Source organism: Rana temporaria, chromosome 3, assembly GCF_905171775.1.
Source record: "Rana temporaria chromosome 3, aRanTem1.1, whole genome shotgun sequence".
In the NCBI taxonomy this organism is placed as follows: Eukaryota; Metazoa; Chordata; class Amphibia; order Anura; family Ranidae; genus Rana; species Rana temporaria.
In genome coordinates this window covers 428,456,438-428,472,050 of record NC_053491.1, presented here as the reverse complement: position 1 = coordinate 428,472,050, position 15,613 = coordinate 428,456,438, and the positions used below count along the sequence as shown (strand labels likewise).

General features: G+C 41.6%; 1 protein-coding gene across 1 annotated transcript in view; it reads left to right on the top strand.

The window, feature by feature from the left end:
* The window catches only part of LOC120933215 (carbohydrate sulfotransferase 9-like), a 56,132-nt gene extending 52,693 nt beyond the window's left edge, over positions 1–3,439 (top strand). The window contains exon 3 of the mRNA XM_040346299.1: positions 2,066–3,439. Within this exon, the coding sequence (XP_040202233.1) occupies positions 2,066–2,910 (845 nt within the window). The 3' untranslated portion in view covers positions 2,911–3,439. The remainder of the gene's footprint in view (positions 1–2,065) is intronic.
* The last annotated feature ends 12,174 nt before the right edge of the window (positions 3,440–15,613 follow it).

The following is a 15,613-nucleotide window of genomic DNA, read 5'->3' as shown; positions in this document are numbered from 1 at the left end:
GTCTCGGCAATATAGATAAAACTCATTGAAAAAAATGGCATTGGTTCCCCCCTTTAGGTCTGGTACGGATATTAAGGTGAACCCTGTGCCAAAATAAAAAAAATGGTGGAGGGATCCTCACCAAAATCCATACCAGACCCTTCAGGTCTGGTAAGGATTTTAAGGGGAACCCTGCACCAAAATTGAAAAAAAAAAGGGCATAGGGGTCCCCCAAAATCTATACCAGGCCCTTATCTGAGAATGCAACCTGACAGGCTGCAGGAAAAGAGGGGGGATGAGAGAGCCCCCCCTCCTGAACCTTACCAGACCACATGCCTTCAATATGGGGAGGGTGCTTTGGAGTTGCCCCCTAAAACACCTTGACCCTATGTTGATGGGGACAAGGGCATCATCACCACAACCCTTGCCCAGTGGTTGTGGGGGTCTGTAGGCAGGGGGCTTATTGGAATCTGGAAGCCCCCTTTAACAAGGGACCCCTAAATCCCACCCCCCTTTGTGAATTGGTAACGGCTACACTGTACCCCTACCAATTCACAAAAAAATTGTCAAAAATAGTAAAAAAAGACAGGAGACACTTTGGGACAAGACCTTTATTAAAAAAAAAAAAGAAAGTTCTGCAATGTAAATCCACCTCACGCCGCCCGACGTGCCAAAAAAAACCCAGCAACAGCTCCGCCTCCATTGGAGGCTCCCGCCGAGTGACGCTTCTTCTCGGTGACAGCTGTTATATAGCTGGGGCAGGGCCACCTGGTGACGTAAATGGGTAACCCCGCCTTCCTCTGATGTCTGGTCCAGAAAGTTTGGGCCAGATTGACATATACTTGATGATACTCCGTTTTGAAATTACCGCCGTGCTCAGCTCGAAGTGACGTAATTTTTTTGAACGGCGACGTGCGTAACGTACTTTCGTATTCCCGGACGTCTTACGCAAATAAAAAAAGTATGTAAGTCAATTACACCTGTCGGATCTTAGGGCTATCTATGCATAACTGATTCTATGAATCAGTCGCATAGATACACTCAGAGATACGATGGCGTATCAGGAGATACGCCGTCGTATTTCTTCTGTGAATCTGGCCCTTTTTTTTTTGTGGTGGAACTCCTCTTTAAGTAATATAATTATGTCTTTTATATCTGGCTGGAGCTCAGAATTAAATGCTGTTTGAAATAATTTAACTTTTCCAGTTAGAGTAAGTTGAGGCTAAACATCTGAGGCTGACTTACATAGTTTATTTACCAAGTGTGGCCCGGATTCAGATAGAATTTACGTCGGTGTATCTATTGATACGCCGCGTAAGTTCTAGGAAGCGCCGGCGTATCTTCTTTCTGTATTCAGAAAGCAAGATACACCAGAATTTTACTAAGATACGGCCGGCGTAAGTCTGTTACACCGTCGTATCTTAGTTGCATATTTACGCTGGCCGCTAGGTGGCGCTTCCGTAGATTTACCCTTAGAATATGTAAATTAGGTAGATACGCCGATTCAGAAATGTATGTGCGCCCGGCGCAGTTTTTTGCCGTAGTTTACGTAAGCCTTTTTCCGGCGTAAAGTTACCCCTGGTATATGAGGCGTACGCAATGTTAAGTATGGACGTCGGGCCAGCGTCGAATTTTTCGTCGATTACGTCGTTTGTGTAAGTCATTTGCGAATAGGGCTGTGCGTAAGTTACGTTCACGTCGAAAGCATTGACTATTGCGGCGTAATTTGGAGCATGCGCACTGGGATACGTTCACGGACGGCGCATGCGCCGTTCGTTAGAAACGTAATTTACGTGGGGGTCACACATATTTTACATAAAACACGCCCACATCTTCAACATTTGAATTAGGCGGGCTTACGCTGGCCCTTATACGCTACGCGTAACTTCGGGCGCATAATCTTTCTGAATACCATACGCGCCTCACAAAGTTACGGCAGCATAGTGTATAGGAGATACGCTACGCCCGCCTAAAGATACACATTTGTATCTGAATCTGGGCCTATGTGTTCAATTTGTTTTGGTAAAAAAAATCTACAAATGCAATATAAGTGTAATTTCTGACAAGTTATGTTTTTCTTTTGTAGACCCGACACCATTGGAAGTGATTTACAAACACAGACAATCTGTTGTAAAGTTTGTTTGCGAAAGGAATAATCTCACGAACATTTCCCATAAACTGAACAAAAAAATTAGTGCACAGTTGTTTGTTGAACACAGCCATAGATTTATCTATTGTGAGGTTCCAAAGGTGGGCTGTTCCAACTGGAAGAGGATCATTCTTCTACTCAATCGCTCTCTGCAGCTTTCATTAAGTAAGCTTAAACATTATGAGGTCCATACTTCACCTTTACTGCGGAAATTAAGCTCCTATTCCCTAGCCAGGCAAAAAAAGTTTCTTGCCAATTACACCAAAGTCATGTTTGTTAGAGATCCTTTGGAGAGGGTGGTTTCAGCCTACAGAGATAAGTTTCTACATGATGATGATGTTTACTACAGTAAAGTTTATGCTAATATCATAAGAAAAAGACTTGGAATTAATGTCAATTCTACAGAACATATTACATTTACAGAATTTGTCCACTTTATAAGTCAAGAAGAGCCATATTACAGAGACACTCACTGGAAACCAATGTATCATCTGTGTGATCCATGCAACATCCAGTATGACATTATTGGGAAGTTTGAAAGCATTAATCAGGATGCCGATTTTGTTTTGAAGACTATTGGGGCACCAAAGGATCTGAAATACCCAACTATGAAGCATCATTCAAATGATAGTCGTACTAGTGAGGAAATCACCAAACAATACTTGGAAACGCTGCCTCCCAAATTGTACAGACAACTTTTGGACGTTTACAGTGCTGACTTTTCCATGTTTGAGTACAGTTACTATAAAATCTTTGGGAATGAAACAACCCCTATTTACTAGAGGAAAATGACTGTATTTTATATATAGATCCGTGGGGTATCAAAGTATTCAACAAGTACCAGACCCAAGATACTAATAAAGTGAGGCAGAGGAGGTCCCTTTGATACCTGAAGATTTGCTGCTAGGACATTTTGGTTGTTGGCCCAGTTGATGCATTTTTGCCCAGTGTGAGCCTCTACACTACAAAGACAGAGAAAAGCAAAATGTGTTGGCGGTGTATTCCAAGAAGAAAGCCTGTGGGACATGAATGCAGAAACTCTTGGACTGGCAGTAGTGGGACTTTTATATTGCAATTGCCATTGCCTTTGTATGCTATTGGGAGTACAAATATCACATAACATACAGTACCCATGTTATGGGATATCATTGTGATGTTATGTTCTTTTAGAGCTGTACTTGAAGAATTGCTGCAAATTATGTGATATGCCTTTTTTTGTCTATACACAGTAATAGGGGGCTAAGGCCTCGTACACACAATAGGTTAACCAGAGGACAACGGTCTGAGGGACTGTTTTCATCAGTCCAAACCAATCGTGTGTAGGCCCCAGAGGTTATTTAACCTTCGGTCAAAAAAATTTGAACTTGCTTTAAAATTGAACCGATGGACGCCTAACCGATAGGTCAAAACCGATCGCTAGTATGCAAAAGCATTGGTTAAAAACCCGTGCATGCTCAGAATCAAGTCGACGCATGCTTGGAAGCATTGAACTTCGTTTTTTTCAGCACGTCGTTGTGTTTTACGTCACCACGTTCTGACACGATTGTTTTTTTAACTGATGGTGTGTACGCACGACGGACCATCAGTCAGCTTCATCGGTGAACCGATGACAATGGTCCTTCAGACCGTTCTCATCGGGTGGACTGATTGTGTGTACGAGGCTTAAAGCGGATCTCCACCCTAAAGTGAAGTCGCGCTGATCGGAACCCTCCCCCCCTCCGGTGTCACATTTGACACCTTTCAGGGGGGGGGTGCAGATACCTGTCTAAAGACAGGTATTTGCACCCACTTCTGGCCACACGTCACGGGCAAAAGACTGTTTTTTTCTGACATCCCGTCTGTCCCCCGTTGTGTGCTGGGAACACTCGGCTCCCAGCACACAGCGGGAGCCAATCGGCCGGAGCGCTTCACTTCCTGGTTCCCTTGCCGTGGATGGAGGGGGGAGCAGCAGGGTGACGAGCGATCGCTCGTCCTCTGCTGCGGACGCCGCTGGACTCCAGGACAGGTAAGTGTTCTAATATTAAAAGTCAGCAGCTCCAGTATTTGTAGCTGCTGGCTTTTAATATTTTTTTTTAGTGGCACATCTGCTTTAAGAGTAAACAGTATCTGACACTTGATCACTCTAATCAAATAAACCAATACATGAAAATATTTTTAACCAATATTAACTTCAAATGAAATAAGTTCAAATGAAGCAATCCAATGGTGTAATGACTAAACAATTCCCACACACACACATACACACACATACACACACACTTACCAGAAGCGCATCTCACTACCAGATTAGTCAAACACAGTTTGTATTAATTCCGAATATATTCCAAACAGGTGCAGTGCACTTAAATTTATTTGACACAAGTAATCAAGGTATTCACAAAAGCTGTTTAACTCCTTCCTTACCGAGTCATTGTAAGCATTGCCACATTGCTCAGAACCCAGTGAACGTGCCCAGCGGCAGCGATGTCCGCCGGGCACCCGCGATTACCCGCAATGACGGCAGGACCATAGATCTGTGTGTGTAAACACACAGATCCATGTCCTGTCAGAGGTGAGGAGACTGATGTGTGTACCCAGTACAGAGGAACACACATCGGTCTCCTCCGCTTGTGAGTCCCCTTCCCCTACAGTTAGAATCACTCACTAGGGAACATATTTAACCCCTTGATCGCCCCCTAGTATTAACCCCTTCCATGCCAGTCACATTTACACAGTAATCAGTGCACTTTTATAGCACTGATCGCTGTATAAATGTGAATGGTTCCAAAAACGTGTCAAAAGTGTCTGATCTGTCCGTCGCAATGTCACGAGCACAGTAAAAATCGCAATGTCGCGATCACTGTAAATAAACGCTTATTGCGATTTTTTTACCAAAAATATGTAGAAGAATACGTATCTAAACTGAGGAAAAAATATATATATATATTTTTTTAAATTGTGATATTTATTAAATCAAAAAGTAAAAAATATTGTGTTTTTTTCAAAATTGTCGCTCTTCTTTTGTTTATAGCGCAAAAAATAAAAACCGCAGAGGTGATCAAAGACCACCAAACGAAAGCTCTATTTGTGGGGAAAAACCTATAAAGATTTTATTTGGGTACTGTGTTGCATAACCACGCAATTGTCATTTAAATTGTGACAGCACTGAAAATGAAAAATTGGTCTGGGCAGGAAGGGGGTGAAAATGCCCGGTATTAAAGCGGTTAAAGGGGTTGTAAAGGTTTAATTTTTTTTTAAACAAGAAACATGTTATACTTACCTCCACTGTGCAGCTCGTTTTGCACAGAGTGGCCCCAAATGGCATTTTCTGGGTTCCCACGGCGGCTGTCTTGGCTCCTCCCCGCCTCAGATAACCCCCTCTGGGAAGCGCTCTCCCAAAGTAGGTTACCTTGAGGGCGCGCTCCAAAGTCCTGTATTCGGTGTCCATAGCCGCCTACTACAGGACTCGGTCACATGGTCTTATCACATGCCTGACGAAGGGGTCCTGCGTGACTCTGAAACCTTGCACTCTCCTTGTGTTGTGATCATGCAATAAATGTTCACTTTGGATGCTATTCACGTCATTCCATGGTGTGCTGGCAAATATCTTCATTGTTTTTTTTATAATCAAAAACGGCCGCGTCATTGGATTTGATTGAAAGCAGCGCGAGGCAATGGCTGCGCTGCTATCAATCTATCCAATGAAGAGCCAAGAAGACAGGACAGAGGAAGAGTGCTTTCGCGACGCGGGACTACCAGGGCTCAGGTAAGTAAAACTGGGGTGCTGGGGGGCCGCAAATCTTAAGACGTTTTTTTCACCTTAATGCTTAGGATGCATTAAGGTGAAAAAACATGAACCTTTACAACCCCTTTAAGTAAATAAAATGAAAAAAACAGGCCTCCCCCTCTTCCCTCTTGATGAGGTCAGAATGGATGACACCTGTAGGAGGAGAGCCTAATCCTGGGAGTGAGTAGGAATTGTGTCCTGTAATTTTTGTTGTTTCTGTAAGCTGGGAAGGACTGGGGCAGCTGTTGACTACTTTGTATGTCTTTGCCAACATATCTATATGATTGATTTTAAGAGACAAAAAAGATCCTATGCACCACACATCACTGCAAGACCCTGTAGATAAGTGGAATGACAGCCAAACCATGCATCCAACGTGTTTCACTCTGCCTCAAGGCTTAATCATGGAGATGGGGACATTTCTTATCTCTTGTACCATTGGAGCTGGGATGAGCTCTGTACTTGCCAGCACTCCCAGCGGTTAGTTCAGGAGAGGACCCGGATGGAGCCTTGAGCATTTGTTGTCTACTTGATTTTAAGCTTATGCTTAAACAGCTTTCGAAAGTACCTTGATTACCTGGTACGGTGAGTTTACCAGGCATGGTGAGTTTTTTGAAGTTGTAATTTTTCCCATAATTCTTTGCAAAATCAAAAAAAAATATCTTATTTTTTCCCCCACAAAATTGTCATATTAGCAGGTTATTTCTCACACACAGCCTATGCATACCACAAATTATTATACCCCAAAACACATTCTGCTACTCCTCCTGAGTATGATGGATACCACATGTTCGAAACTTTTACACAGCATGGCCACATACAGAGGCCCAACAATTAAGGAGCATCTTTAGGCATTCTAAAACTATAAATTACACATTTATTTTCCTGACTACCTCTTTTAAAGCACCAGGACAATGGAAATGCCCCAAAAATGACCCCATTTTGTTAAGAAAACACCCCAACGTATAATCTATGAGGCATAATGAGTCTTTTGAACATGTCATTTTTTTCTACAAGTTTTTGGAAAATGTGGAAAAAAAATTATTACACAAAGTTGTCCATTTATACAAAATTTCTCCTAAGTATAGTGATACCACATGTGTGAGACTTTTAGACAGCCTGGCCACATACAGAGGCCCAAAATGCAGGGAGCACCATCAGGTGTTGTAAGGGTATACATTTCTCAAATCTAATTTGACTACCTATTACACTTTTGTAAAGGCATTGTAGTGGCACTGATAATAACTGATGTGGCATGGATGAGCATGAATGGGGATGGATGAGCCATGGATGGGGATGGCTGAGCATGGTTGAGCCATAAATGTGGATGGCTGAGTATGGCTGAGTACGGCTGGTTATGGCTGAGTACGGCTGGGTATGGCTGAGTACAGCTGGTTATAGCTGGGTATGGCTGGGTAGGGCTGAGTATGGCTTAGTACGGCTAGGTATGGCTGAGTATGGCTGGGTATGGCTGAGTACGGCTGGGTATGGGTGAGTACTGGTGGGTATGGCTGGGTACGGCTGAGTATGGCTGTGTATGGCTGGGCACAGCTGAGTACGGCTGGGTATGGCTGGGTACGGCTGAGTATGGATGGGTTGGCTGAGCATGGATGGATGGATAAGTATTGCTGAGTATGGATGGATGAGTATTGCTGAGTATGGATGGATGAGTATTGCTGAGTATGATTGGCTGAGCATGGATGGATGGATGAGTAGGACAGAGGGATGGCTGAGCATGAATGAATGGATGAGTATGACAGAGGGATAGCTGAGCATGGATGGAAGGATGAGTATGACAGAGGGGTGGCTGAGCATGGATTGTTTTAGTCATTACACCGTTGGATTGCTTCATTTGAACTTATTTTGTTTGAAATTCATTTTGGTTAAAAATATTTTCATGTATTGTTTGGGGGCCTTTATTTAATCACAATATTGATTGAATGATTTATTGTGCATGAATTTTCACACTGATGAATATTCTATATTATTAAATTAGTGCTCTAATTATTTTTTTGTTTTACCACTTAGAGGTTTACATTTATTTATAGCTGCTGGTTTGTTTCACAGTTGTGCAATATGATTTTTTCATAATTTATTGTATACATTAGCACGGAAGGGTTAATAAACATATTTCCTTATTGTTACTGGCTGAAATTATTATTTCTTCACATAACTTTTACTTAAAACAGACCTTCCATTTAAATAGAAGGTCCACTGTATTGAAATGTGTTCATCCTGCAAAGGCAATTTTAAAATAAAGCTTTTGCTTAGAAAAAAGAAAGAAAGAAAGAAAGAAAGAAAGAATTACTTGCCTCGGCCCTGGCTCCAAATACTTCTGTGAGGCATGGATGGCATCACCGTGCCTCATCACTGCCTTCCCTTGTGGCTGAGCTCAGAGAAAACCTGAAGATGATGACAGGGAATTTTATGCCCAAAGAAGCAGGAGTTGCCAGTAATGTACACCGGATGGGAGCCAGACGAGCAGGATGCACTGCAGGGCAGGAGTCACTGGGGTACCAGGTGGTACTTGATAGTATGGAGAGCCGGAAGCAGAGTCAGGAGTCAAGCCAGTAGGCATACACAGAGTGTCAGCCAGGAGCAGAGACAGAGAGCTGGATCAGGAACAAGCCAGGGTAATACACTGGAAGTTAGACAGCAGCGGAGTCAGTAAGGTGAGCCGAGGTCATAAACTGGTGAACAGGCAGGAGAAGAGTCGGTAAAACAAGCCAAGGATCAGGAGCCAGGAATGGAGACAAGACAGGTCAAAGGCAAGATGGATAATAACATTGAACCCAATAATAGCAGAAACAGAACACATGGGAAGCTGAAGATCATTCAGCAACTTGTGGGTCACACTGCCAACATTAATTAGGCCACTGGAGGGCAAGATCTCTCATGCATTTTGTGCATTTGTGTATGCACATTCACACTGACAAATGCCTACGTGCCCGTTATCTGCCATTCTGTTGAGAGTTGGCAGATGTGCCCGTTCTTTCGAACCATTCTCTGACAGTGCCCCCGACCCAAGGAGCAGTGTCTGAAAGCCCAGATGTGCTTGATTCTCTGGGTACCTGTTGAAAAATTCATGCATAAGTTTAGGGGCATGTACGTGAGTTGCAGGTTCCCATGAACTTTCCTCAGGTGAGTACCCTTTGCACTTTATGAGGGTAACATAGCATACTAGCACATTATGTATTACTTACCTCAGGTCGAAGCCCCGTCAGTGGTCCACGTCTCCCCCTCCGCAATGACGTCAACGCGGGAGCAGTGACTGGAGCAACGGTGCCATTGCTTCAGTTTTCCCCTGTGCGCATGTGCCAATAATATTGACACATGCAGGGGACAGGGAATATCTCCTAAACAGTGCAGGTTAAGGATATATCATTGGTAGCTACAGGTAAGCCTTAATATAGTCTTACCTGTAGCATAAAGTTGTTTTATAGGGTTCACAGCCACTTTCACTACCTCCTGTGTGATTAGCCAAGGTGAAAAAACAGCTCCTTAGAGACTCTCCTTATAACATCACATTTGAGGAAAAAGAAAGGATAGGAGGTGTAGAAGGAGGAGGATAAGTAGGGGGAAGAGGAGAAAGTGGTCACATTAGCAAGGTTCGACATGCTAGTTGTCTAGAAGTCAATCAGTGGATCAAATTCTGTACAACCAGCCTGCTAAACCGGCCAAATTCCGATACATGTATGGCCACCTTTAGAAAAGTTTATTTTCACTCCAAATAAACCAAGATGACCCTCACCCTCTAATAAACAATGAGTTAGATTTGCTATTCAAACAACACCTGAGTAAAAAAGATAATCCTCTCTAAATTGAAACTTATGCAAACATATGAAAATTTTTAAATGAAAAACAAATACAAATCTTCTGTTTGCTAGGCATTAGCATATGCAAATACCAACCGGTTTTATGACTTGAGAAATCCAAATTATAAGCATCACTATATCTCTAGACCAATACCAAAAAAAACTTTTTTTTTTATGCTCATCATAATATCAGTTAATCTCATTTTTCCAGTCCACAGAACTGCTAACAAACTGAGTTATCCAGAGAAAAGTCAAATTGGGGGGAACTGAATTCTAATCTACTATTGGACTATGAGCTGATTCAGAATAAAACAGAACAGAGTACTCCTGTAGACCCAGTGGAATAAGGAAAAAAATATAAAGTGTTCAAACACTTTCAAATTTACTGATCCAGAGTCCATCATACCATATGAAAGACTGAACCATTATAAGAAACGTTTTATCAAATCTAAGTATTATTGTAACACTAAAAAAATTGGAAACTATTATAATTTAATGGTATGACTAGAGAAAGGAATCCGCGCTTAGAATATGTAAATGAGCTGCTGCCTCCCTAAAGGATCTCAGAAGAGACCAAAAAGTAGTATAAATGTGTTGGGATGGTGGCGCTGCTGGACCAAGAAGGTTTAGAAAATTATGAGTGTATTATGATTTAATGGTATGAATGATTCAGAAACGAGAGGGAAAATTATAATGCAATACATACCAAGATATCCTTAGAGATTCAAAGATAATTACTGCAAAATGTATATCACTCACGCATTATTGGCAAATAATCCATAATTAAAATAAGAGAACTTTAAAGATATAAGACCACAAGTAACATCATCCACACCGGGGACCTCATCCATATTAATATTAGAGAATAATATATCTGGAATTAATTCATGTATAATCATATAATGTCCCAGATAAGGTTAACTGACCCATTGAGTAAATGCAAATTAATTTCCAGAGACCCAAAATAGGAATTACTGGTCTTAGAGCACCATCTGATAGACAGGTACTATCAACACCTAAAAGGGTATTAGGTTAGACAAAAGAAATGCCTTTCAATTAGATGTGGGTAAATATTCTGAACTACAATTTTTTCTTTAATTAAGGGGATTTTGGACATAAAAGGGAAAGTTTGGAGAGAAAAGGGGCTCTCAGACACTCACTGACACACTCGACAGTCGACATGGATCATCAAACAGACACTCATCTGATCATTATCTCGATTCTCCATCATGAATCCAAACTCTCAATACCAGATCAGATTCTATTTTGAGCTGCCAATGCAGATCCTTGGCGTGTGATCATATAATCCACCACAGTTATCTTCACATAAATAATCTCTTCACTACAAAATCAATTTTTCCTGAATCTGATTGAATTTGGGCCTTCATAGTTTTGTTTGATTGACTTTTGGCATTAAATCATATTCAAAGATGTCATCTCCATTTAAAGAATCAAAGTAGTTAAGTTGAGCCAGAGCTGCAGGTTCAAGTGACCAGAATAGAGAAGATTAAAAATAGGTAAGTACACAGATCTTTTTTTATACTGGGTATGCAGGATAGGTGTAAGGAGAGGGGAGGGAATGTTTTTTTTTTTTTAGAAAAGTTAGAATTAGGCTGCATTTACACCTGGGCATTTTGAATCGCGAGAAGATTTGGCCCGATCCTGCTCGCAATTTCAAAACGCCCAGGTGTGAATGACATATCGCACAACACACATTTCAGATGCCATTCATTTGAATGGCACCTAAAAACGTGGTGAGATTTTGCTGTGATTGTCATGCAATAAATCACGCTGCAATCACGACAAACCACATTGCGTGAAGCTTGTCACTCAAAAACAGTTCAGGAGCTTCTTTTGGGTGACATGCTGCACGCCTTGAGGTTTGCTGAGATTTTTAGGTACCATCTAAATGAATGGAATCTGAAATGTGCATTATGCGATTTGTCATTCACACCTGGGCATTTTGAAATCACGAGCAGAAATGCGGCAAATCGTTCAAGCTAGAAAGGGGAACAAGACAGGGGTGCCCCCTGTCGCCCCTCCTTTTTGCTCTGGCAATCGAGCCATTGGCCATCGCGATCAGAGGAAATAAGGACATTCAGGGCTTCCAAAGAAGTGCAGGAGAGGAAAAAACAGCACTTTATGCTGATGACATCCTGCTCTTCTTGGGGGACTGTACAAAATCCCTAAATTCGGCATTAGAAACAGTGGAGGCATTTGGGTTAATATCGGGGCTAGTGATCAACTGGGAAAAGTCTGCACTTTTGCCAATAAATCCAACATGTAACAGGAGAGGTGAAGTAATTCCCCAATTGAAAATAGTGGAAAAAATTGAATATTTAGGCGTAGTTGTGACACGGGATCCAGCACAATATATCAATAACAACATAGAGCCCCTCTTGAAAAAATTCAAACGGAAAGCGAACATCTGGGAAAGACTCCCACTATCCCACTAAGAAGTAATCTTATAAAAATGATCTGGATGCCACAACTTTTGTACGTACTCCATAATTCACCGGTATGGATAGGAAAGGCCTGGTTTAAAAAAATTGAAGCCCTTTTCAGGGAATTGGTCTGGAAGAAGGGGATAGCTAGGATTAGCCTTCAGACATTACAGGCCCCAACCAAAAAGGGAGGGCTGGCGGTCCCCCATCCTTATAGCTACTTCCTAGCGGCACAATTACAACACATAGGAGGGTGCGGCACAGAAGGAGGAGGGAGCGCTTGCGGCAAGATGATGCTAACATCATCAACTCTTTTCCAATTATGAATCCCACATTGAGATTGATCAAAAAAACCTGGCAGGCAAGTAAGGTGGCGCTGGGGTATAAGGGTTTAACAGAGTATTCCCCACTATGGGATAATAAAAACTTGCAGGAGATTGTAAAGATGGGAAAATTGAGAGAGTGGGAAAGGCTGGGAATAACTAGAGTAGATCAACTTTATTTGGGCGAGACATTGAAGTCATTCGCAGTATTAAGGGAAGAATATGTTCTACCAAATTCTCTATTCTATACTTATCTGCAGGTAAGACATGCCCTGCAGGCGCAATCTAGGGTGGGCCTGGTAAGAGGACAAAAAATCCCCCAGCTTCAACGCCTAATTAAGGCGGAGAGCTCCAAGGGTATTATCTCAGATTTATACACAAAGATTAGTGAGGGGTTCCTAGGGGGAGAAAGACTGGAAAAAATCAAACAGAGCTGGGAGATAGATATAGGCCAAATTACAACTGTACAATGGGAACAGATACTAGCGGCAGGGAATTTGGTGTCACTCGCCCCGTCACAAAAGGCCTCCCATCTATTTTTGTTTTATTGAGCAGGTGAGAAAATAGATGGACAGCCGCACTCTAGGAGGTCTTTATGAAAAAAGACGTGCTCTTTATTTTAAAAGGAAAAAATGCACAGCATACAACAGCATACAGTGGGATGAACAGCTGACGCGTTTCGCATTAACAATTAATGCTTAGTCATAGCTAGACTCTATTTTTGTTTTATAGAGTCTACTATACACCAAAGAGGTTATTTAAGTTTGGTAGGAAAACAGATGACAAATGCCCCAGATGCCAAATGACAGGCGATCTAATACACATGATGTGGAGGTGCCCAAAGTTACACAAGTATTGGGGAAAAGTAATAGAGATCATAAATACCACTTTTGGGATGGACCTGGAGCTGGAGGCATTGGTTTGCCTGCTGGGATGTCTAGACGAGAGATTTGAGCCAAGAGGAAGGAAGGTAGCCGCTATAAGGTGCTTGTTTCAAGCTAGAAAACTGATCGCACAAAAGTGGCAGTCAGAGAATGCACCCACATCAGCAGAATGTGAAAATGTGATAAATTCTACAGTTTGGAAGGAGAAAGTAACTCTAACCAGGCAAGGTAATTTCAACAAATTTAAAATAATGTGGGAGCCGTGGTTGAGGAGAATTGGCTGTCCACCATAAGTGGATAAAGGGAATAAGGGGAATAAAGAAAGATCAGCGGGGCAAGCCATGAGCGAAGAGGAGAGGTAATAGAGAATGGGAGTGCAACCCTTTGGGGCAACAACAAATTTTTAATTTAAGGGGAATGGGTAGATAGTAAAACTTAATCCAAAAGTGTAGGTGTGTACTGGGGATATAAATCTGAAAGGGGAGGGTTGGGTCATGGGTAAAAGGAGAAACAGTAGTAGTAATAAAAAGTGTAATATGCAAGGATATATGTTATGTAAAATGTTTTTATCTTTCTTTTGTACGGAACAAAATGAATAAAGAATAATTGAATTAAAAAAAAAAATGCGGCAAATCTGCCCACGATTCAAAACGCTCAGGTGTGAATGTAGCCTCAACCTTTACTAACAAATGAAAGTAGCCATGAAAAAACAAAAAATCAAGTTTTGTACACTATTCCTTTTATTTGTATTGCTTGGTTAATGTTTGAAGTGTGGAGAAAAATACTGTGTAATTTAGTCTAAATGTAACAAGCTGCAATTCAAAATGCTTTACAACAATCAGAGAAATGGGAAAAAAAAGAACCCCCGAGACGACGTCCTTTGTGTGACGAAACGCGTAGGGTGAGCAACGTGCTGATGTCACCGCACTTTGCCACGTTCCGCCTTGCACGGGCGTGCTTTCTGTTTTATATTTGCCAGCCAGCTTCTGTTTTTTACCATACACAGTGTCAGTCATTTGCTGACCCTGTTTTTTGTTCATAATAAATCTCCTGGTTTTTGCCTATAGCGTTTTTTTTTTGGCCTTTTTCCCGTGGTTCTATACATCTTCTAAGACCTTCTCCACTGCTATGTCTGTTCTGTTGGAGCAAACACTTAGTTCAAAGGCGTGAGCTGTTACCAATCATATTGGGATTGCCATACTATCCAATTGGAGCTTTGGGAACGTCAGGCTCGTGAGTGAATTGGAGCCGTGTGAGATCCTGATAACCCAGGCTGGGTGTCAAGCTATTTTTGCTTGAAAAGCTGGCAAGCCTTTCATCTATGTGGTGGTGGACTAATAAGTGTCTCGCGTCCAGTGGAGACTCATCACAAGGTGCAGCAGTGTTTATTGCTTTGAACCTTTGAAAGAGACTGTTGTGCATATTCCCTAATTTTTCACCAATCATCACTAACTTTTGGCTCAATGTTCTGTGATATATATTAATGCTAATTTTTATTATTACGTGTTGTGGTTCTTTATGTTATTTCTAATTCAATTTATTTATTTATTACTCATTGCACTCTCAGATTGTGTATATTCATTATATCACCATTAGCTGTTTATTTATTTATTATAGTGCAGCATTCACATCAATTTACATTAAGGACCTGTCATTGGTTTTAACGCATTCCTAAGTTTGTTTTGCCCCAGTAGAAGTCCTATTTGGAACGAAACGCGTCGGGCCAGGTACACCGCTCCCCATAATGCCTTTTTTATTGAGCTGTGATCACTTTTTTATCCTGTATGTCGGTTTTTATTAATTAAAATCTATCTTTTGTTCTGCACCATTGGAGCCCCTATATTTTCTTTCCTTTCATGTTTTGTGGATGAAAGCTTTTTGAGTCTCTCCGGTTGGTCTCCATCACCCTTGAAAGGGTTTTTACTTACCAGAACTGAGTTATCTCCGGATGTCCTGTGGACTCTCACCGATGTCCTATCCATTCACATGGTTGGGATGTTAACATTGGATCAACCTTCAGCCAAGTAACATCGGGTCTATTGGTCTTTCCTTTGATTGTCATAATTTGGACATCAGTGAGGCGTACTCCACATTTCTCTGGATCCCCGCCTACATTTTGGTTTACCAGCCGGTTGAGATATTCCACACTCAATTGATCCATTGTCAGGTCCAACAGTTCTGGTAAGCGTATTTTATCCTTACCATTTGCTTAAAGAATTGTCACTGGAATGGTCCATATAATCTTATGACATC